Here is a 24,530-nt window from a genome sequence, read left to right as displayed (position 1 = left end):
GTGGCTGGACACGCTGGCGTTTTGTAACCATCAGAATGGAGGGGCTATGTGGAGTGAGCTGCCACATGGGGGGGGGTACAATTTGTCATTACATAGAAACATAGAAACATAGAAAATAGGTGCAGGAGTAGGCCATTCGGCCCTTTGAGCCTGCACCGCCATTTATTATGATCATGGCTGATCATCCAACTCAGAACCCCGCCCCAGCCTTCCCTCCATACCCCCTGACCCCTGTAGCCACAAGGGCCATATCTAACTCCCTCTTAGACATAGCCAATGAACTGGCCTCAACAGTTTGCTGTGGCAGAGAATTCCACAGATTCACCACTCTCTGTGTGAAGAAGTTTTTCCTAATCTCGGTCCTAAAAGGCTTCCCCTCTATCCTCAAACTGTGACCCCTCGTTCTGGACCTCCCCAACATCGGGAACAATCTTCCCGCATCTAGCCTGTCCAATCCCTTTAGGATCTTATACGTTTCAATCACGTGCCATGTTGTACGATGTGGGCGATCACAGTCTTTCCATGACCTTGACTGTTCTTGGCAAACTTTTCTGCAGGAGTGGTTTGCCATCACCTTCCTCTGGGCAGCGTCTTTACGAGAGGGGTGACCCCAGCCATTAGCAATACTCTTCCGAGATTGTCTGCCTGGCATCAGTGGTCACATAACCAGGACTTGTGATGTGCACCAGCTGCTCCCATGGCTTCCCTTGACCCAGGATGGTGGAGGGAAGGAACACCTTAATCTCCTTTGGTAGAGACATATCTTCACCATGCTACCCAAAATATAATTATAATGTTTAAATGTCATTTGGACAGGTGCATAGGAAGGTTTTGGGGTCAAACATGGGCCTACAGCACTAGCTCTGTCTTGCACCTTGGTTGCCACGGAGAGTGGGCCAGAGGGCCTATTTCTAACTCTTTGATTGTCAGCATTTACCTGAAGGGTCGAAGGGCCTGTTCCTGTGCTGTATGGCTAGGCCACTTGGCCCCTCCAGCTATTCAATATGGTCGTGGATGGAGAGAGGACGGATTGTTCCCGGTGAGGGGGTTGCCCCTGTTTGCTCAGTGACGTGGTGTTATTAATGCATAAAAAGGCTGTCCCTTCTCCCACCAGGTACAGACCGAAATATACCGGAGGTGGCTGAGGAGACAGATGGACAGTTATGTGGGCGTGCCTGTTATCGGAAAGAGCCTGATGGATACGTCCTGCTGAACTCCGTGCTGAAGATCAAAGCAAATCCCCCGTCAATCCCATGTTACATATCTCAGCAACTTATTCTCCCTACTTCAGACAGAATCTGTGCCCCACCTCTCTCCACACAACAGCCAGAACGACAATTGTTTTAAAACCCCCTCCCTGGTGCTTTTGTGCAAGGAAGTACGTACTGTATCTCACTGAGGTGGACCTAATGTCACAAGGTGAGTGATGCACCGGGTAACCATCTTTACTTCCTACACACAGTTATATAACAAACTCTTCAATGGATATAGCATACTTTAACTTCATGATTCATGAATTTGGTACAGTCACCCAGAAAGTAGAGAGCAGAGAGATAAGCATTGACTATATGGTCTACAGTAAAGCCTTTGATAAATGTCTACATGGTAGGCTGCTATGGGAAGTTAGATTGCATGAAATCCAGGGCAGGTTGGTTAATTGGATACTCAGTTGGCTTGATGGTAGGAAGCAGAGGGTTGAGGTTCTCACTCAGGGTTCTCGTACATCATCATCAGTGTTGTCCTCAGCCCATACCAGTGATTGAGCTCTGAAGGTCCATCAGAGCTCCAGATTCAGCCCTGAAGATCAATCAGAGGTCTAGATTGAAGCAAGACGTTTAATCGGAAGCCCAGAGGTCAAGGCCCAATGCCAGGGCCCCAGTCTGTGAATCTCTACAAGTCCATTAGGGATGTAGGATGCCTGTATCTGTGAGTTCACGAGTTCCCTGGAGGCCGGAGGCAGTTGGAGGACTCAATATGTGTATGGGTGGATGGGTGGGAGTGAGGAACAGGACTTGTTTTGCTGTTGCGGGTTTTTTTGCTTATTATGTCCAGTGTTATTCTGTCAAGCATCACTGGACAATCTGTGGACTCACCTTCAAGGACTGTTCATTTCATGTTCAAAATAGCAAATGCTTGCTTGCTTGCTTGCTTGCTTGTTTGTTTGTTTGTTTGTTTGTTTGTTTATTTATTTATTTATTTCAAGAGTTTGTTGTTTTTTACACACTGGTTGAACACCAAGTCCTTTATTCATTCTATCATGGTTATTATTCTGTCTTGGATTAATGACAAGAAAATGAGTCTCAGGATTATATGTATTGCGACACAGTTTATGTACTTTGATAATAATTTACTTTGAACTTTGATTAGCGAAGTTCCCTGGGGGTCAGTGCTAGTTTTCATCTGTAGCAACGATTTGGAAGAGAATGTATAAGGCACAGATAGTAAGTTTATAGATAACACTACAAACTTTGTGGTGTCCTTGACAGTGAAGAGGAGCGTCAAGAGTTGCAGTGGGATCTTGAACAGTTGGATAAGTGGGCCAAGTGATGGCAAATGAAATTTAATTTGGATACAGTGCCTATTCATCCCCCTTTTTTTCTCTCCGGTCCTGCCGAAGGGTCTTGGCCTGAAACGTTGAGTATACTCTTTTCCATAGGTGCTGCCTGGCCTGCTGAGTTCTTCCAGCATTTTGTATGTTACTTGGATTTCCAACATCAGCAGACTTTCTCTTGTTTATGATTCACCTCCCTTGGAAGTTTTCATGTTTTATTGCTTTACAACATTGAATTCACAGTGGGTTTAATTTGACTTTTTTGATACTGATCAATGGAAAAGACTCTTTATGTCAAAATTAAAACAAATTTCTACAAATTGATCTAAATTTATTACAATTATTAAACACAATAATTGATAGCATAATTACTTCAAGTCAGTATTTAGTAGATGCACCTTTGGCAGTGATTACAGCCTTGAGTCTGTGTGGATAGGTCTCTATCAGCTTTGCACATCTGGGTACTGCAATTTTTCCCCATTCTTCCTTACAAAACTGCTCAAGCTCAATCAGATTGCATGGGAATCGAGAATGAACATCCTTTTTCAAGTCCGGCCACAAATTCTCAATTGGATTGAGGTCAGGACTCTGATTTGGGCATACCAGAACATTAATTTTGTTGTTTTTAAGCCGTTCCTGTGTAGCTTAGGCTTTATGCTTGGGGTCTTTGTCTTGATGGAAAACAAATCTTCTCCCAAGTCACAGTTCTTTTGCAGGCTGCATCAGGTTTACCTCCAGGATTTCCATGTATTTTGCTGCATTCATTTTACCCTCTTCCTTCACAAGCCTTCCAGGGCCTGCTGCAGTGAAGCATCCTCACAGCATGATGCAGCCACCACCATGCTTCACGGTAGAGATGGTGTGTTTTTGATGAATTATTTTATAGTTCTATTTGTAATTAATTTACATCACTTTGTAGAGATCTGTTTTCACTTTGACACAAAGGAGTCTTTTTCTGTTGATCAGTATCATAAAAGCCAAATAAAATACATTGTGATTCAATGTTGTAAAACAATAAAACATGAAAACTTCCAGGGGGTGGGATGTGTGAATATTCTCTACAGGCAACGTATTAGGGGAGGGTTAGATTGCTCTTAGAGTAGATGAAAAGTTCGGCACAACATCGTGGGCTGAAAAGTTCTATGTTCTCAGTGCAGAATGTACACTGAATAGAGGGGGAGAGAGTTTGGCAGGCCAAACTTCTGATACAAACAGAGAGAATGGGGGAATTATCTGAAGTTGGAGAGCCATACAGACGGGTTCTTTGGCCCAACTCGTCCATGCGGACCAAGTTGCCTACCGGAGCCAGTCCAGTTTGCCAGTGTTTGTTCACCTTTAACCCTTCCCTCTTCATGTGCAGTAACTGGACCTGAAGCAGCATTTCCTTTGCATTAATTCAGCATTCCCTCTGGTACTTTACACACTCCTGTTGGTTTGAACTCATTTATGATGACCATTTACACCGATAGACCCATAGAGTATGTGCAGTTTACTCTGAGAGCTTCACTTGAACAACAGATGTCATTGCAGCCTGGTCTATATGATTTAAATCTCATCTCATCTACTACACAAACATGAGGAATACTGTACCTCTTCCTAGAGATGCTGCCTGGCCTGCTGCGTTCACCAGCAACTTTGATGTGTGTTGCTCATCTACTACACAATTATCTTGTAAACATTGTAATTGTACCAACCACTGCCAGCTCATTCCATTTACTCAATATCCACACCCCCACCAGTTCCCCTTTAAAAATCTCCCCTCTCATCTTAAATCTCTGCCCCCTAGTGTTGGATCTCCTACGCTGGGGAAAAAGACTGTCGACTACCTTATCTATGCCGCTCCTGGGTTTATGACTTTCTATAAGGTCACCTCTCAGCCTCCTACAGACAAGATGCAAGACTCAGGATAGCTTATTGTCATTCATCAGTACAGGAGTTTAAAGGAGAACGAAATGATTGTTACTCCAGATCTAACACAGCACAAAAACACTATAACCATAAAAAACACAATAAATATAAATAAATAATGCTATAAAACAAATGTACAAGTAATTGAGTTTATACATAGGATAGGGTATATACCTGCAGTAGACTGATTGTCTGTACTATATATAAAATGTAAGGGTTCTGGGGGGCTGTGAAGAGGAGTGTCTGCTGTGGATGTAGTGATTTGGGGTGAAGTTTGTTGTGGGCTGTGAAGAGGAGTGTCTGATGTGGATGTAGTGGTTTGGGGGTGAAGTTTGTTGGGCTGTAAAGAGGAGTGGCTGATGTGGATGTAGTGGTTTGGGGTGAAGTTTGCTGTGGGCTGTGAAGAGGAGTGTCTGATGTGGATGTAGTGGTTTGGGGGTGAAGTTTGTTGGGCTGTAAAGAGGAGTGGCTGATGTGGATGTCGTGGTTTGGGGTGAAGTTTTTTGGGGGACTGTGAAGAGGAGTGTCTGATGTGGATGTAGTGGTTTGGGGGTGAAGTTTGTTGGGGGGCTGTGAAGAGGAGTGTCTGATGTGGATGTCGTGGTTTGGGGGTGAAGTTTGTTGGGGGGCTGTGAAGTGGAGTGGCTGATATGGATGTAGTGGTTTGGGGGTGAAGTTTGTTGGGGGGCTGTGAAGAGGAGTGTCTGATGTGGATGTAGTGGTTTGGGGGTGAAGTTTGTTGGGGGGCTGTGAAGAGGAGTGTCTGATGTGGATGTCGTGGTTTGGGGGTGAAGTTTGTTGTGGGCTGTGAAGAGGAGTGTCTGATGTGGATGTCGTGGTTTGGGGGTGAAGTTTGTTGGGGGGCTGTGAAGAGGAGTGTCTGATGTGGATGTAGTGATTTGGGGTGAAGTTTGTTGTGGGCTGTGAAGAGGAGTGGCTGATGTGGATGTAGTGGTTTGGGGGTGAAGTTTGCTGTGGGCTGTGAAGAGGAGTATCTGATGTGGATGTAGTGGTTTGGGGGTGAAGTTTGCTGTGGGCTGTGAAGAGGAGTGTCTGATGTGGATGTCGTGGTTTGGGGTGAAGTTTGTTGGGGGGCTGTGAAGTGGAGTGGCTGATGTGGATGTAGTGGTTTGGGGGTGAAGTTTGTTGGGGGGCTGTGAAGAGGAGTGTCTGATGTGGATGTAGTGGTTTGGGGGTGAAGTTTGTTGGGGGGCTGTGAAGAGGAGTGTCTGATGTGGATGTAGTGATTTGGGGTGAAGTTTGTTGTGGGCTGTGAAGAGGAGTGGCTGATGTGGATGTAGTGGTTTGGGGGTGAAGTTTGCTGTGGACTGTGAAGAGGAGTGTCTGATGTGGATGTAGTGGTTTGGGGGTGAAGTTTGCTGTGGGCTGTGAAGAGGAGTGTCTGATGTGGATGTCGTGGTTTGGGGGTGAAGTTTGTTGGGGGGCTGTGAAGTGGAGTGGCTGATATGGATGTAGTGGTTTGGGGGTGAAGTTTGTTGGGGGGCTGTGAAGAGGAGTGTCTGATGTGGATGTAGTGGTTTGGGGGTGAAGTTTGTTGGGGGGCTGTGAAGAGGAGTGTCTGATGTGGATGTCGTGGTTTGGGGGTGAAGTTTGTTGTGGGCTGTGAAGAGGAGTGTCTGATGTGGATGTCGTGGTTTGGGGGTGAAGTTTGTTGGGGGGCTGTGAAGAGGAGTGTCTGATGTGGATGTAGTGATTTGGGGTGAAGTTTGTTGTGGGCTGTGAAGAGGAGTGGCTGATGTGGATGTAGTGGTTTGGGGGTGAAGTTTGCTGTGGGCTGTGAAGAGGAGTATCTGATGTGGATGTAGTGGTTTGGGGGTGAAGTTTGCTGTGGGCTGTGAAGAGGAGTGTCTGATGTGGATGTCGTGGTTTGGGGGTGAAGTTTGTTGGGGGGCTGTGAAGTGGAGTGGCTGATGTGGATGTAGTGGTTTGGGGTGAAGTTTGTTGGGGGGCTGTGAAGAGGAGTGTCTGATGTGGATGTCGTGGTTTGGGGGTGAAGTTTGTTGGGGGGCTGTGAAGAGGAGTGTCTGATGTGGATGTAGTGATTTGGGGTGAAGTTTGTTGTGGGCTGTGAAGAGGAGTGGCTGATGTGGATGTAGTGGTTTGGGGGTGAAGTTTGTTGGGGGGCTGTGAAGAGGAGTGTCTGATGTGGATGTCGTGGTTTGGGGGTGAAGTTTGTTGGGGGGCTGTGAAGAGGAGTGTCTGATGTGGATGTAGTGATTTGGGGTGAAGTTTGTTGTGGGCTGTGAAGAGGAGTGGCTGATGTGGATGTAGTGGTTTGGGGGTGAAGTTTGCTGTGGGCTGTGAAGAGGAGTGTCTGATGTGGATGTAGTGGTTTGGGGGTGAAGTTTGTTGGGGGGCTGTGAAGAGGAGTGTCTGATGTGATTGTAGTGGTTTCGGTGGGGGGTGGTTGGTTAAGCAATGGGTTACGAGATGATAAGAGCCAGATATCATTGCGCACATCATCACCAAACGCCATGAGTAAAGGGATGAGATCTTGCAGAGTGAAGATCCCTTTGGGGTAAAGGAGAATGAGAGGTGACTTGATAAGGTTGTACAAGAAGTTAAGAGGTGTTGTGTGAATGATGTCACCAGAGAGAAATACTGGTACTATTGAAGCAACACACACAAAATGTTGTAGGAACTCAGCAGGCCAGGCAGCATCTATGGAAAAGAGTAATTAAGTTCACCTATCACCTTGTGTTCCCCTCCCCCACCTTCTAAATCTACCCCTCGTCTTTTTTCTCCAGTCTTGGTGAAGGGTCTTGGCCTGAAATGTCTAATTGTATATAATGAAAATTCTGTAAGTTTTTTTACCATAAATGCTGCCTAGCCTGCTGAGTTCCTCCAGCACTGTGTGTGTGTGTGTGTTGCTTGGATTTCCAGCATCTAGAAACATAGAAAACCTACAGCACAATACAGGCTCTTCGGCCCACAATGCTGTGCCGAACATGTCCTTACCTGAGAAATTACCTTGGGTTTTCCATAGCCCTCTATTCTTCTAAGCTCCATGTACCTGTCCAGGAGTCTCAAGACCCTATTGTATCTGCCTCCACCACCGCCGCCGGCAGCCCATTCCACGCACTCACCACCCCCTGCGTAAAAAATTTACTCCTGACATCTCTGACATCTTCTCTGTACCTAATCTGCAGCTTTTCTCTTGTTTGTGGTAGTATTGAAGCTGTCTTTTTGTTCAGCAAAATATCACAAATAAGATGACAGCCTATGCAGTCACGAGAGAGAGAGAGAGAGACAGACAGACAGACAGACAGACAGACAGACCGACCGACCGACCGACCCTTTTTGGAGCATGGTCTGTTATGCCAGTCCAGCCCTACATAACAATGTGCCAAAGATCAAAGAAAAATCCAGAACAATTCAAACAAATCCATTTATTCAGTGCTTCCTTTGAACTACATGCAACAGTTGCAAAGGCCTGGATCTTCCCACCATCGCACCCAAAATAAGTGTGAATTACTGTCGTACCCATGTTGATTGCATTTGTGCATTTGTAGACAATTAGTTAAGTGCCTATTTCCTGTCTGTCCAATCTGCATTTTACTGTTCTGATCTACATTTTAAATTTATTCTCAATGCATTTTCGAATCTGAAGGCTAGTGGTTGAAGTTAGTTAAATTAATTCCAACATGTGCCTAATAGAAGAGGGCATAACATTAACATGATTAGAAGAAATGCTATGGTGGATGTCTGAGGTAGGTTTTTACACAGAGAGTGTTGGGTGCTTCAGACTCACAACCAGGGTTGACGGTAGAGGCAAATATATTAGCAACATTTAAGAGACTGTTATATAGAATGAAAAGTGGAGGGTTATGTAGCAGGGAGTGATTGAGTTTAGAGCAGGTTAAAGGGTTGGCACAACATTGCGGGTCGAAGAGCTGAGATATTCTTTGTTTTGTTCTCCAGTTTAATACCAAGAGACTTTCCGTTGTATTCAAAATTCAAGATAGATTGTCATTCTTCAGTACATGGGTGTAAAGGAGAACAAAATGATTGTTACTCCTGATCGGATGCAGAAAAAAACACAATATGCATATAAATACAAGAGCAATCCTCAGAAGCTCAAGTGTACAAGTAACTGTTAAACACATAGACAGATATACACAGTGATGTTCGGTGATGTGTATGTGGACTGGGCTGGGGTGGGGTCAGAATCAGAATTAGGTTTAATATCATTAGTTTATGGTGAAGTTTGCTGACTTTTCAGCAGCAGTACAATGTAATACATAACAACAGAGAGAAACACTGAATTACTATATATATATAAAAGTTAAATATCAGTATCAAAATAGTTAAATATAACAGTTAAACTAAGTAGTGCAAAATGGCAGATTGGAAGAAGCTGTTCCTGAATGGCTGAGTGTGTGCCTTCAAGCTAATGGGTTAGTGGGTGGAGGTGTTGATCAGCCTGACAGCTTGGGCAAAGTAGCCGTAACAAAATGAGACAGCCACTGCCTGTCCAGTCTCTGTCTATAACTCAAGCCTTCCAGTCCTGGCAAGATGGTTTTCTGCATCCTTTCCAGCTTAATAGTAACCTTGCTATAGCTAAGACACCAAGCTGCACACAGTGGGTGCACTAACCAACCAGCTGCACACAGTGGGTGCACTAACCAACCAGCTGCATACAGTGGGTGCACTAACCAACCAGCTGCACACAGTGGGTGCACTAACCAACCAGCTGCACACAGTGGGTGCACTAACCAACCAGCTGCACACAGTGGGTGCACTAACCAACCAGCTGCACACAGTGGGTGCACTAACCAACCAGCTGCACACAGTGGGTGCACTAACCAACCAGCTGCACACAGTGGGTGCACTAACCAATCAGCTGCACACAGTGGGTGCACTAACCAATGACTTGTGCAGTTGTAATATGAATTCCCAAATCTTTTACTCAGTGTTGTCACCGATGAAGGCAAATGTACCAAATGTCTTCTTCACCATCCTGTGTTGCCACTTCCAGTGAACTACGTACTGGTGAGGTGAGGGCCTCCGTTGGTCAGAGTCAGTGATGAATATTGCATCCTTGCTGTCTATATATGCAAAGCCAGGGCAGTACGATATGGAGAGCAAGCTGTTGTCCATGTAGCAAGCTTCCCCTCTCCACACATCTGATTAGCCCAAAGGAACGGCAGAGACCGATACAGCTTGGTACCAGCCAGCCAGTCGCACGAGTTGCCAGTCAGCGTTGAGCTCAATGTAAAACTGTCTGAGGGACTCCAGCTCTGGATTTTTCCTCGAGGTTTAGTCCTGAAGCCTTCCCCGTGAGTGGGTATAGCCACAAAGCAGTGGAGGTTTGAGATCACCTTTCCTTCTCCTAGATGAGTTGCCAACCTCAGCTGACGAGCTCCATTTACCCGAAGCAACTAGTTTTAAAGTACCAGTTACCCTCCTTTGCCCCTTCTCCTGTCAGTAGAAACAGTTCTGCCGGGCTTAGGAGCTAAGCCACACGTGAAGGCCAGGAGTTGGACTTGGTTGTCAGAGGGTATTTGAGGCGCACACAACTGGGAACATTTAATAGGTAGTGGGAGCTTGTCCCCATTACCACCCCCGGCTGTAACAACCTTAAAGAACGTACAGCAGAATATAAAGTGGAAAAGGGTGGCTAAAGTGAATGTAGGTCCCTTGGATGACGAGGAGGGGGAGTTGATATTGAGTAATGAGGAAACGTCAGTGGAGGACATATCTAACATGCCAAAGAGAGATGTTATGGATGCAATAGGACGTGATGACCTTGATACAATAGCGATCACCAAAGAGGAAATGCTGAGCAAACTTGTGGGCCTGAAGATAGATAAGTCCCCTGGTCCTGATGGAATGCGTCCCGAGGTACTGAAAGAAATGGCCGAGATTATAGAAACATAGAAACATAGAAAATAGGTGCAGGAGTAGGCCATTCGGCCCTTCGAGCCTGCACCGCCATTTATTATGATCATGGCTGATCATCCAACTCAGAACCCCGCCCCAGCCTTCCCTCCATACCCCCTGACCCCCGTAGCCACAAGGGCCATATCTAACTCCCTCTTAAATATAGCTAATGAACTGGCCTCAACTGTTTCCTGTGGCAGAGAATTCCACAGATTCACCACTCTCTGTGTGAAGAAGTTTTTCCTAATCTCGGTCCTAAAAGGCTTCCCCTCTATCCTCAAACTGTGACCCCTCGTTCTGGACTTCCCCAACATCGGGAACAATCTTCCTGCATCTAGCCTGTCCAACCCCTTTAGGATTTTATACGTTTCAATCAGATCCCCCCTCAATCTTCTAAATTCCAGCGAGTACAAGCCCAATTCATCCAGTCTTTCTTCATATGAAAGTCCCGCCATCCCAGGAATCAATCTGGTGAACCTTCTTTGTACTCCCTCTATGGCAAAGATGTCTTTCCTATTATAGTCGAGGCTTTGGTGATGATTTACCAAAATTCTCTGGACTCTGGGCAGGTCCTGGTGGAATGGAAGAAGATGAATGTCACGACACTGTTCAAAAAAAGACATAGGCAAAAGGCAGGTAACTACAAGCAACACACGTAAAAGTTGCTGGTGAACGCAGCAGGCCAGGCAGCATCTCTAGGAAGAGGTACAGTCGACGTTTTGGGCCGAGACCCTTCGTCAGGATTAACGTTAGTTACCTCTTCTGTACCTCGACTGTACCTCTTCCTAGAGATGCTGCCCGGCCTGCTGCGTTCACCAGCAACTTTTATGTGTGTTGCTTGAAATTCCAGCATCTGCAGATTTCCTCGTGGCAGGTAATGATAGGCCAGTTAGTTTAACATCTGTAGTTGGGAAAATGCTTGAAGCTATCATTAGAGAAGAAATAGCGAGACATCTGGAAAGAAATGGATCCATCAGACAGACTCAGCATGGATTCAGCAAAGGCAGGTCCTGTTTGACAAACTTACTGGAGTTCTTTGAGGATATAACAAGTGCAGTGGATAGAGGGGATCTGAACGGGCTTAATTAATTGGATTTTCAGAAGGCATTCCGCAAGGTGCCACACAAAAGACTTATCCATAAGATAACGATGCATAGAGTTGGGGGTGATGTACTGGCATGGATAGAGAATTGGTTAACCAACAGAAAGCAGAGAGTTGGGATACATGGGTATTACTCTGGTTGACAATCAGTGGTGAGCAGTGTCCCGCAGGGGTCGATGCTAGGCCTGCAACTGTTCATGATACACATCCACAATCTGGAAGAGGGGACCAAGCGTAGTGTACCTAAGTTTGCTGATGACACTAAATTGAGTGGAAAAGCCAATTGTGCAGAAGATACGGAGAGTCTGCAGAGAGATATAGATAGGTTAAGTGAGTGGGCCAGGATCTGGCAGATGGAGTACAATGTTGGTAAATGCGAGGTCATCCACTTTGGAAGGAAAAATGAAAGATCAGGTTATTACTAAATGTTAGAGACATAGAGTTATTTTAAATGAATTCATAGAACATGGATCATTACAGCACAGTACAGGCCCTTCGGCCCACAATATTGTGACAACCTTTTAACCTACTCCAAGATCAATCTAACCTTTTCCTCCCACACAGCACTCAATTTTTCTCTGATCCTTGTGCCTAAGTTTCTTAAATGTCCCTAATCTATCTGCCTCTACCTCATCTGGCAGTACATTCCACTCACCCACCACTGTGTGTGTGTAAAAAAAACTTAACTCTGACATCCTCCCTGTACTTTCCTCTAATCACCTTAGGATGAATGCCCCCTTGTATTAGGTCTTGTACCTCATGTACTGTTGTGATGAAATAATCTGCCTGGATGGCATGCAAGACAAACCTGTATATTACCTCACAACACGAGACAATAAACCAATTTAAGTCAGCTTACTTTAAATTATTTTATTCATTGAGACACAGCACAGATCAGGCCCTTCTGGCTCTTCGAGCCCTGCTACCCAGCAATCCCCTGATTAAATCCTAGCCTCATCAGGGGACAATTTACAGTGACCAACTCACCTACTGACTGGAACGTCTTTGGACTGTGGGAGGAAACCAGAGCACCCGGAGGAAACCTATGTGGTCACGGGGAGAACGCACAAACTCCTTACAGACAGTAGTAGGAATGTTTAATACAAACCTGGATAAGAGTTACAGAATACACATGGACTAAGATATTAACTGTCCTGTGCTATCACCAGGGGGATCATCAGTTGATCTGCCACCTGTCTTCAGGAGTTTCGGCCCGCTTATGATCAAGACTCCCTCGAGGTGGTGGGCCAGCAGTGCTAAAGCACCACCTCCCACCGGTGAGCTTAAAAACTTGAGTGGACAGGATTGGGAATTAAATATCCAAAGATATCAGGTAATACAGAAGGGTAGGCAAGAAGGTAAGGGACGTGGGGTAGCGCTCTTAATTAAAGATGAGATCAGGGCAATAGTGAGAGACGATACAAGATCTAAGGAGCAAAATGTTGGATTCATCAGAGTAGAGATTGGGAATAGTAAAGGGGAAAAAAAAATCACTGGTGAGAGTTGTCTATCAGCCACCGAATAATAACATTTCAGTGGCACAGGCAATAAACAGAGAAATATCTGAGCCATGTGAGAATGGAACAGCATTTATCGTGGGGGACTTTAACTTGCACATAGATTGGGTGAATCAAGTTGGTCGAGGCAGTTTTGAGGAGGACTTCATAGAATGCATCCATGATGGCTTTCTTGAACATCATGTTACTGAACCTACAAGGGAACGTGCTATCTTAGATCTGGTCCTGTGCAATGAGACAAGTAAAATTAGTAATCTTGTGGTTATGGATCCTCTCGGAAAGAGTGATCACAGTATGACTGAGTCTCTCATACAAATGGAGAGTGAAATAGTTTGATCTAAAACTAGTGTATTACGCCTAAACAATGAAGACGACAATGGGATGAGGGAGGATTTGACTAGTGTAGACTGGGAACACAGGCTATATAGTGGGACGGTTGAGGAGCAGTGGAAGACTTTCAAGGAGATTTTTCACAGTGCTCAACAAAAGTATATTCCAGTTAAAAGCAAGGACAGTGAGGGTGGGAGAGCAATCCTTGAATAACTAAGGAAATAAAGCAAGGCATCAAACTAAAAGCTCGTGCAAAGTCACCAAGAGTAGTGGGAAACTGGAAGATTGGAAAAACTCTGAAAAGCAACAAAGAACCACTAAGTGAGCAATAAATAAAGGGAAGATAGATTGTGAAAATAAACTAGCACAAAATATAAAAAATGTATAGTAAATGTTTTTATAATTATATAAAGCACAAAAGGGTGGCTAAACTGAATGTAGGTCCCTTGGAGGACAAGAAGGGGGAATTGATATTGGGCAATGAGGAAATAGCCGAGGCTTTGAATGACTATCTTGTGTTTATCTTCACGGTGGAGGACACATCTAACGTGCCAAAGAGAGATGTTATGGATGCAATGGGAGATGAGGACCTTGATACAATAGCTTTCTCTAGAGGTAGTGCTTGATAAGTCCCCTGGTCCTGATGGAATGCATCCCAGGGTACTGAAGGAAATGGCAGAAGTTATAGTAGAGGCTTTGGTGATGATTTACCAAAATTCTCTTGACTCTGGGCAAGTCCTGGCAGATTGGAAGATGGCAAATGTCACGCCACTGTTCAATAAAGGATGTAGGCAAAAGTCAGGTAACTATAGGCCAGTTAGTTTAACATCTGTAGCTGGGAAAATGCTTGAAGCTATCATTAGAGAAGAAATAGCGAGACATCTGGAAAGAAATGGATCCATCAGACAGACTCAGCATGGATTCAGCAAAGGCAGGTCCTGTTTGACAAACTTACTGGAGTTCTTTGAGGATATAACAAGCGCAGAGGACAGAGGGGAACGGATGGATGTTATTTACTTGGATTTCTTTGAGGATACAACGAGTGCAGTGGATAGGGAGAACAGATGGACATTATTTACTTGGATTTCCAGAGGGCGTTTGATAAGGTGCCGCATAAAAGACTTATCCATAAGATAAAGATGCATAGAGTTGGGGATGATGTATTAGCATAGATAGAGAATTGGTTAACTAACAGAAAGCAGAGAGTTGGGATACATGGGTATTATTCTGGTTGACAATCAGTGGTGAGCGGTGTCCCGCAGGGGTCGATGCTAGGCCTGCAACTGTTCACGATATACATTAACAATCTGGAAGAGGGGACCAAGCGTAGTGTATCTATGTTTGCTGATGACACTAAATTGAGTGGAAAAGCAAATTGTGCAGAAGATACACAGAGTCTGCAGAGATAGGTTAAGTGACTGGGCAAGGGTTTGGCAGATGGAGTACAACGCTGGTAAATGCGAGGTCATCCACTTTGGAAGGAAAATGGAAGATCAGATTATTATTTAAATGGTAAAAAATTGCAGCATACTGCTATGCAAAGGGACTTGGGAGTGGCTTGTGTATGAATCACAAAAGGTCGGTTTGCAGGTGCAGCAGGCTATGGAATGAAATGTTGGCCTTTATTGCGAAAGGGATTGAATTTAAGAGCAGGGAGGTTATGCTGCAATTGTACAGGGTACTGGTGAAGCCGCCTCTGGAGTGCTGAGTGCAGTTCTGGTCTCCTTACCTGAGGAAGGAGATACTGGCGTTGGAGGTGGTGCAGAGGAGGTTTACCAGGTTGATTCCAGAGATGAGGGGGTTAGACTATGAGGAGAGATTGCGTCGCCTGGGACTGTGCTTGCTGAAATTCAGAAGAATAAGAAGAGTTCTTATAGAAACATATAATTAAAATTATGAAAGGGATAGATAAAATAGAGGCAGGAAAGTTGTTTCCACTGGTAAGTGAGACTAGAACTAGGGGACATAGCCTCAAGATTCAGGGGACTAGATTTAGGACGAAGATGAAGAGGAACTGCTTTTCCCAGAGAGAGGTGAATCTGTGGAATTCTCTGCCCAATGAAGCAGTAGAGCCTACCTCAGTAAATATATTTAAGACAAGGTTGGTTAGATTTTTGCATAGTAGGGGAATTAAGAGTTATGGTGGAAAGGCAGGTAGGTGGAAATGAGTCCATGGCCAGATCAGCCATGATTTTATTGAATGGCGGAGCAGGCTCGACGGGCCGAATGGCCGACTCCTGCTGTTATTATGTTGTTATGTACTGGTACTCCTAGGTATCAATAGAGCGGACAGTCAGCACCTGATATAGATAGAGTGGACAGCCACCACCTTTTACTCAATGGAGAGCATCTGTTTACGGTGAATGGAGAGAAGTTTGGGGAGATATCCAAGGTAGTTTATCTACATAGAGTGGTGGGTATTGAGAACCACTGACATGGGTGGTGGTCAAGCACTGAAAAGCCCAAACAAAGTGGACGTGGAGTGTACATTCCAATAGCGGGAGAGTCCAGGACCAGAGGTCACAGCCTCATAATAGAAAGACATCCTATTAAAGCAGAGATAGGGATGAATGCCTTTATTCAGAAGGTGGACAATTTGTGGAATTCATTGCCACAGACAGTTGTGGAGGACAAGTCATTGGGTGTATTTAAAGCGACGGTTGGTAGGTTCTTGATTAATCAGGGTGTCAAAGGTTACAGGGAGAAGGTAGGAGAATGAGGTTGAGAGGGATAATAAATCAGCCATGATGGAATGTTGAAGCAGACTTGATGGGATGAATGGCCTAATACTATAGTACATCTTATGTACTATAGTATGGGATTTACGAGACGCATAGATAGGCATATGGATGTATAAAAAATGGAGGGTTATGGGTTGTGTAGGGGGAATGGTTAGATTGATCATGGAGTCCTGGGCCCAGCACATACGTGCAATTACGAAGAAAGCATGGCAGCTTTCCTCTACTTCTTTACAAGTTTGTCAAGATTCGGCATGACATCTAAAACTTTGACAAACTTCTCTAGATGTGTGGTGGAGAGTATATTGACTGGCTGCATCACAGCCTGGTATGGAAACAGCAATGCCCTTAAACAGAAAATCCTACAAAAAGAAGTGTGTACGGCCCAGTCCATCACGGGTAAAGCCCTCCCCACCATCTACACGAAATGCGGTCACAGGGAAGCAGCTTCCACCCCCACCACCGACAACATGCTCTCTTCTCACTGCTGCATCAGAAAGAAGGTAAGGAGCCTCAGGACTCGCCACCACCAGGTTCAGGAACAGTTACTGCCTCAAAACCATTGGGCTCTTGAACCAAACGAGATAACTTCACTCAACAAACAAGAGAAAATCTGCAGATGCTGGACATCCGAGCAACAAACACAAAATGCTGGAGGAACTCAGCAGGCCAGGCAGCTTCCAGGAAAAGAGCACAGTAAACGTTTCAAGCTGAAACCTGTCCTTTTTGGCTTGAAACGTCGACTGTACTTTTTCCCATAGATGCTGCTCGGCCTGTTGAGTTCCTCCAGCATTTTGTGTGTGTAACTTCACGCAACTTCACTTGCCCCATCATTGAAAAGTCCCCACAACCAAAAGATTCACTTTCAAGGACTCTTCATCTCATGTTCTTGATGTTTATTGCTGGTTGAACGCTTCAGTTGGGAGATCTTTCATTGATTCTGTTATGGCTGCAATTCTATAGATTTTCTAAGTATGTCCACAAGTATGTCCATAAGTATGTCAATTGTTCATCCCAGTTTGGCAAAAGAATAAATCAAGGAAGGTAGTGCACCCGTGGCTGACAAGGGAAATTAGGGATAGTATCAATTCCAAAGAAGAAGCATACAAATTAGCCAGAAAAAGTGGCTCACCTGAGGACTGGGAGAAATTCAGAGTTCAGCAGAGGAGGACAAAGGGCTTAATTAGGAAGGGGAAAAAAGATTATGAGAGAAAATTGGCAGGGAACATAAAAACTGACTGTAAAAGCTTTTATAGATATGTAAAAAGGAAAAGACTGGTAAAGACAAATGTAGGTCCCCTGCAGACAGAAACAGGTGAATTGATTATGGGGAGCAAGGACATGGCAGACCAATTGAATAATTACTTTGGTTCTGTCTTCACTAAGGAGGACATAAATAATCTTCCAGAAATAGTAGGGGACAGAGGGTCCAGTGAGATGGAGGAACTGAGCGAAATACATGTTAGTAGGGAAGTGGTGTTAGGTAAATTGAAGGGATTGAAGGCAGATAAATCCCCAGGGCCAGATGGTCTGCATCCTAGAGTGCTTAAGGAAGTAGCCCAAGAAATAGTGGATGCATTAGTGATAATTTTTCAAAACTCGTTAGATTCTGGACTAGTTCCTGAGGATTGGAGGGTGGCTAATGTCACCCCACTTTTTAAAAAAGGAGGGAGAGAGAAACCAGGGAATTATAGACCGGTTAGCCTAACGTCGGTGGTGGGGAAACTGCTGGAGTCAGTTATCAAGGATGTGATAACAGCACATTTGGAAAGCGGTGAAATGATCGGACAAAATCAGCATGGATTTGTGAAAGGAAAATCATGTCTGACGAATCTCATAGAATTTTTTGAGGATGTAACTAGTAGAGTGGATAGGGGAGAACCAGTGGATGTGGTATATTTGGATTTTCAAAAGGCTTTTGACAAGGTCCCACACAGGAGATTAGTGTTCAAACTTAAAGCACACGGTATTGGGGGTAAGGTAGTGGTGTGGGTGGAGAATTGGTTAGCAGACAGGAAGCAAAGAGTGGGAATAAACGGGACCTTTTCAGAATGGCAGGCGGTGACGAGTGGGGTACCGCAAGGCTCAGTGCTGGGACCCCAGTTGTTTACAATATATATTAATGACTTGGATGAGGGAATTGAATGCAGCATCTCCAAGTTTGCGGATGACACGAAGCTGGGTGGCAGTGTTAGCTGTGAGGAGGATGCTAAGAGGATGCAGGGTGACTTGGATAGGTTGGGTGAGTGGGCAAATTCATGGCAGATGCAATTTAATGTGGATAAATGTGAAGTTATCCACTTTGGTGGCAAAAATAGGAAAACAGATTATTATCTGAATGGTGGCCGATTAGGAAAAGGGGAGGTACAATGAGACCTGGGTGTCATTATACACCAGTCATTGAAAGTGGGCATGCAGGTACAGCAGGCGGTTAAAAAGGCGAATGGTATGCTGGCATTTATAGCGAGAGGATTCGAGTACAGGAGCAGGGAGGTACTACTGCAGTTGTACAAGGCCTTGGTGAGACCACACCTGGAGTATTGTGTGCAGTTTTGGTCCCCTAATCTGAGGAAAGACATCCTTGCCATAGAGGGAGTACAAAGAAGGTTCACCAGATTGATTCCTGGGATGGCAGGACTTTCATATGAAGAAAGACTGGATGAACTGGGCTTGTACTCGTTGGAATTTAGAAGATTGAGGGGGGATCTGATTGAAACGTATAAAATCCTAAAGGGATTGGACAGGCTAGATGCAGGAAGATTGTTCCCGATGTTGGGGAAGTCCAGAAGGAGGGGCCACAGTTTGAGGATAGAGGGGAAGCCTTTTAGGACCGAGATTAGGAAAAACTTCTTCACACAGAGAGTGGTGAAACTGTGGAATTCTCTGCCACAGGAAACAGTTGAGGCCAGTTCATTGGCTATATTTAAGAGGGAGTTAGATATGGCCCTTGTGGCTATGGGGGTCAGGGGTTATGGAGGGAAGGCTGGGGTGGGGTTCTGAGTTGGATGATCAGCCATGATCAAAATAAATGGCGGTGCTGGCTCGAAGGGCCGAATGGCCTACTCCTGCACCTATTTTCTATGTTTCTATAACGAATCTCGGGGTTGTATATGGTGACCTATATGTACTTTGATAATAAAATTTACTTTGAACTTTGAGTAGGTTTGTATCAGTCAGCACAATAACATGGACCAGAGATGTACTGTTTTAAGTATGTCCTGTGTGTCTCTTTTCCACCATGTTCTCCACGAACCTGCCGTTCAGATTCAGTAATGGGTTTGTTATTGTCACCAGTACCTAGATACAGTGAAAAGTGCTCACTTGCAATTAATCCGCACACAATTACATTGCAGTGTGCAAAAGGAAATTGAAAATAACCATAAGATAGGACTCCTGTCCTGATCGCTCAAAGGGTCAGATAGAACTTTTCATTGCTGCTCTGATCTCCTCTCCATCTCCCTGGGGATCTCTCAAGAGAGAGAGCTGTGAAGCTTCTGTATCTCTGGATTTTCACGGGATGGTGTTGCTCGTCCCATGCCCAACCCGCCTCCTCTCGCAGCCGGGCTTGGGACCGTCCATGGCAGAGTTAACTTTGGTATTAGAATTTGTTTATTGATGTCTTATGTACAAAGATTCTGTTGCTCATACAGATCAGATCACTACACAGAGCATTGAGATAGAACAAGATAAAACAGTAACAATGCAGAGTGAAGTGTAACAGCTACAGAGAAAATGCAGTGCAGGTAAACAAGATCATAACGAGGTAGATTGAGGTCAAGTGTCCAATTTCAAAAATCAAAGTAATGTTATTATCAAAGTGCATATGTGTCATCATTTGAGTGGGGAATTTACGCTGCATTGACCAAGTGGACACAAAGGACTCCTTGATGCTGCTGTGAATTCGTTTTCTTGTGGGCATACTTAATAAATCCATAATAGAATAATAACCATAATAGAATCAATGAAAGACCACACCGACTTGAACGTTCCACCAGTGTGAAAAAGACAATCATCTGTGCAAATCCAAAAAGAAAGAAATAATAAAAAATAAATAAGCAATAAATATTGAGAATGTGAAATGAAGAATCCTTGAAAGTGAGTCAATAGGCTGTGGGAACATTTCCATGGTGGGGCGTGAAGTTACCCCCTTTGGTTCAAGTGCGTGGCGGTTGAGGGGTACTAACACTTCCTGAACCTGGTGGTGTGAGTCCTGAGGTTCCTGTACCTTTTTCTTGATGGCAGCAGCGAGAAGGGGGCATGACCTGGAGCAAGAGGTCCTTTCAAGAAACTGGTAACAGCAGGGTAGAAGTTGTCCTTGAGCCTGGTGATACGAGCTTTTGGGTTTTGCATACTCTGCTCAGTGGAGGTGGGGGGGGGGTGGAGAAGAGAGAACGGCTGGGAGGGGTGGGATGCTGTCTGCTTTACTGAGGAAGTGTAGACAATCCATGGCTGGTTTCCGTGATGTGCTGAGCTGTGACTGCATCTCTCTGCGGTTTCTTGGGTCATGGGCAGAACTTTTGCCGTTCCAAGCCACAATGCTTCAGACAGGATGCTCTCTTTTGAAATTGGCAGGGTCTCTAGGCTTGGGAATGCATCTGCTTGAACTGTCCCCAATCATCTCCTGTCCCTTTTGTGTAACACAGGTGAAACGTCGAAACTGGCTGGTCCGTCTCTGTCTGAACACACCCTGTTGTGGAGAAGCTGTCCAGAGCACATCTCCCCATTTCCCTGAGGATCCCACGTGAGGGAGGCATAAAACCATTGTAGCCCTCTCTGATGAGATGGTCCAAGTTAAAAATGAGCGTGGCTGGTATTTTGACGTGACCCTGGTTGTGGAGGGGGACACTCTTTGGTATCACGGCACCTACCGGAGGAGTACTTTTCTTCTTTCTCGTAGGAGATGTAGGTATCCAACTGAGGCACATGAAGAGCGTACCACCAGCAGTGCAGCTGTAACCAGAGGAATTCCTCAGCCACTGGATAAACAACGGGAAGAACCTGCTATGCCTCACAGCAGCGTCAAGGAGTTCTTTGTGTCCACGTGGTCAACTGAGTCTGTGAGATGCAGTGTACAGTATATTCCCCAAGGGTGTCCCTCCAGCCTTGGGGAATGTGCCCGTGGATTCCGGGCGAGAGTTCCCTCTTCTTGAGGGATGTTGTGGAGTGGAGGGAAAGGGGCACAAATACCCAAATGAAGACTCTTAGAATTTCCAAAGATATTTATCAAATGACTCTAATAATATATATGCACAGCAGAAATTAATATTACATTTGCTATGTGTTTGTAAAATAACAAATATATACTTTTTTACACTGCAACAAGCTTTTACAAAGTTTTTTTTAGAATGTTTGTCGCCCAGTGTTTAAACTTGGCGAGTTCATGTACTGAGATTGGTTTTGTTTGTTTGTTATGTGCTGCGTCGTATGCCGTGGGCTATTATCACCTTTCTATGACCACACTGGTTCTTGGCAAATTTTGATACAGGAGTGGTTTGCCATTGCCTTCGTATGGACAGTGTCTTTACAAGACAGGTGACCCCAGCCATTACCAATACTCTTCAGAGTAGCTGGTGCACAGGCGCGGGAAGAGCCAGAGGCATCGGTAGCAGCGGAAGGCAGCTGGAGCACCACCAAACACGGTGAGGTCTTCCTCCTTGCTTGGGGGTTTGTCTTATTTTTTAAACCATAAAAGAGAGAGAGGGTCTACTGGAGCGGTCATCGTTGGAGTGGGGGCTGGAGTCAGAGTGGGAGCTTTGGGGCTTTGACTCCAGAGGCTGAGGCCAAAGAAACAGGTAAGAAGGGTTAGTTTTCTCCTTTCGTTATTGCTGATTTGGTCTTGGCTGCCCATTGTACAGTACAGGGAGGATGGCAGATTAAGGTGCTGGAGCTGGATGAATTTAGGACCATCCGGGAGGCAGAGCATTTGATAGAAGTGACTTTTGAACAGGTGGTTACACCCAGAGGGCAGAATTTGGGGAGTAGATGGTTGAGAGAGGTAAAGGGAGAAAGAAGTCAGTGCAGAGTCCCCCTGTGGCCATTCGCCTCAGCAGAAGGTATATCCCTTTGGATACTAATGAGGGGGATGACCTATCTGGGCAAGGCAGCAGCAGTCAGGCCAATAGTACTGTGGTCAGCTCTGAGCCTCAGAAGGGTAGGGTTAAGTCAGGCAAAGCAATAGTCATAGGGGACTCAATAGTTAGGGGGACAGTCAGGACATTCTGCGGCAATGAAAGAGACATCAGGATAGTGTGCTGCCTCCCAAATGCTAGGGTTCAGAATGACTCTGAGTGGTTGCAGAATATTCTGGAAGGGGAGGGTGAGCAGCCAGAGGTTGTTGTACATAGGCAGGAGAGGGGTAGAGGTCCTGTGCAGTAAGTTCAGGGGGTTAGGAAGGAGTCTGAAGAGCAGGACCTCCAAGGTGGTAATCTCTGGATTACTCCCAGTGCCACGAGCTAGTGAAGGTCAGAACAGGAAGATATTGCAGATGAATGGGTGGCCGGAGAGATGGTGCAGGGGGCAGGGTTTCAAGTTCTTGGATCATTGGAACCTTTTCTGGAGAAGGGGTGACCTGTACAAGTGGGACGGTTTGGACTGAACTGGAGGGGAACCAATATCCTGGGAGGGAGGTTTACCAATGCTGTGGGGGAGGGTTTAAACTGAAGTGAAGAGGCAGAGGATGGGGTGGTTGGCACACCAGTAGAGACAGCTTGTAGGGAGTGTTACGTACCCCGTAACTGGGTTGCCAAACAAGCAGAAATGGATCACTCAGTTGGAGTCTGGATTACTAGAACTAAGAAAGTTTTATTAAAGAAACAAGCAACACAGTACTCTAATCAAAAGGATAATAAATGCAACAAGTTCAGCAATGATAAACACACATGTGCACAGAATTAAGATAACAGGATCAATCAAGCTCTATCGTTGTCTAGGGGTAAATGACCAGTTTCAAAGTGACACAAAGTTCAGTTCAATTTAGTTCAGTTCAGTTCGCAGTAATCGCTGCTGTGGCGATGGACAGTGGGGGGGAAGGAGAGAGAGAGCAAAACGAATGAATATTCAAACGGCTTCCACACAGACCTTCGCAGTCAGCTTTCGGGCGAGTCCTTTGTGATGTCATCTGAGGTCACCAACCGTGACCCCTCCGTTTCCCGATACGATAGTTTCTCTGCGGTGAACCCGGCACCCAGGCAAGGGCGGACACACATCAGGTTCCTGCCGATCGTGCCTTTCCACCCTGAGCGTCTATGGCTTGATCCCGTGACCAGCCGTCCAAAAACTTCCCACCGACTTGTGAGAGACGCACCGCTTCCAGGGTCTCATTACCTCGGGGTGTCGTGTGTCCTGCCTTAGCGAACCTGTCCCTTTTTATCCCCCTGCTGGGGTATCACCTGTCCATCACTTCAAACAGTTCAGGGTTCAAAGGGGGAGCCAATCTTGACAGCTCTCCTTCCGTTAAACTCTCCCGTCCCTTCATTAACATCTCCAAATGCTGCTCCATTGTTTTCCTTATCTCTCCCTCTCCTGAAGACAGGTGGCAGACCAACTGCTGATCCTACTGGTGCCAGCACAGGACAGCTAACATCTTAATCTATGTGTATTCTTGTCACAGGAGTTTGTGAGGAAGGATAGACAGATGATAGACCAAAGATGCACTCAGCCAGATGGTTTGAGACGTGTCTATTGTAATGCAAGGAGTACTATAAACAAGGCTGATGAACTTAGATCAATACATGGAATAATGATGTTGCGTCGGTAACAGAGACTTGGATGTCTCAGGGACAGGAATGGTGCTGAGTACGCCAGGCTTTTGATGTTTCAAAAAGGATAGGCAGGGAGGCAAAAGAGGTGGGGGAGTGACACTGCTGCAGAAAAGGAGGAAATCATGGAGGGATTGTCGACTGAGGCAGAGTGGCTGGAAGTCAGGAACAAGACGGGGGCAATAGATCTACTGGGTGTTGTTTTATAGACCCGCCCCCCCCCCCCCCGTGGTAACAGAGACAACGAGCAGATAGGGAGGCAGATTCTGGAACAGTGCAATAATAATAGGGTTGTTGTGATGGGAGATTTTAACTTTCCTAATATTGACTGGCATCTCCTTAGAGCAAGGGGCTTAGGTGGGGTAGAGTTTGTTAGGTGTGTTCAGGAAGATTTCCTGATGCAATATGTAGATAAGCCAACTAGAGGAGAGGCTGTACTTGATCTGGTATTGGGAAATGAACATAGTCAGGTGTCATATCTCTTAGTGGGAGAGCATTTTGGAGGTAGTGATCACAAGTCTATCTCCTGGTGATCACAACTCTATCGCACTGAAGAAGGATAGGAGCAATTTGGGAAAATGTTCAATTGGTGCGGTAGGGGGAAATATGATGTTATTAGGCAGGAACTTGGGAACATAAATTGGGGGCAGATGTTCTCAGGGAAATGCATGGCAGAAATGTGGCAAATGTTCAGGGAGCATTTGCATGGCATTCTGCATAGGT

At 45.4% G+C, this 24,530-nt stretch overlaps 1 protein-coding gene across 3 annotated transcripts in view; it reads left to right on the top strand.

Moving 5' to 3' along the window:
• Positions 1-21,386, top strand: part of ghrhrl (growth hormone releasing hormone receptor, like) — an 87,704-nt gene extending 66,318 nt beyond the window's left edge. For all 3 annotated transcript variants that reach the window (XM_063044567.1, XM_063044568.1, XM_063044566.1), the window contains 2 exons: positions 1,115-1,419; positions 20,694-21,386. In XM_063044567.1, the coding sequence (XP_062900637.1) occupies positions 1,115-1,213 (99 nt within the window). In that variant the 3' untranslated portion in view covers positions 1,214-1,419; positions 20,694-21,386. The remainder of the gene's footprint in view (positions 1-1,114; positions 1,420-20,693) is intronic.
• The last annotated feature ends 3,144 nt before the right edge of the window (positions 21,387-24,530 follow it).

This window comes from Mobula hypostoma, chromosome 3 (genome assembly GCF_963921235.1).
Source record: "Mobula hypostoma chromosome 3, sMobHyp1.1, whole genome shotgun sequence".
NCBI lineage: Eukaryota > Metazoa > Chordata > Chondrichthyes > Myliobatiformes > Myliobatidae > Mobula > Mobula hypostoma.
The sequence above is the reverse complement of the archived record's forward strand: the minus strand, read 5'-3'. Positions and strand labels throughout refer to the sequence as shown.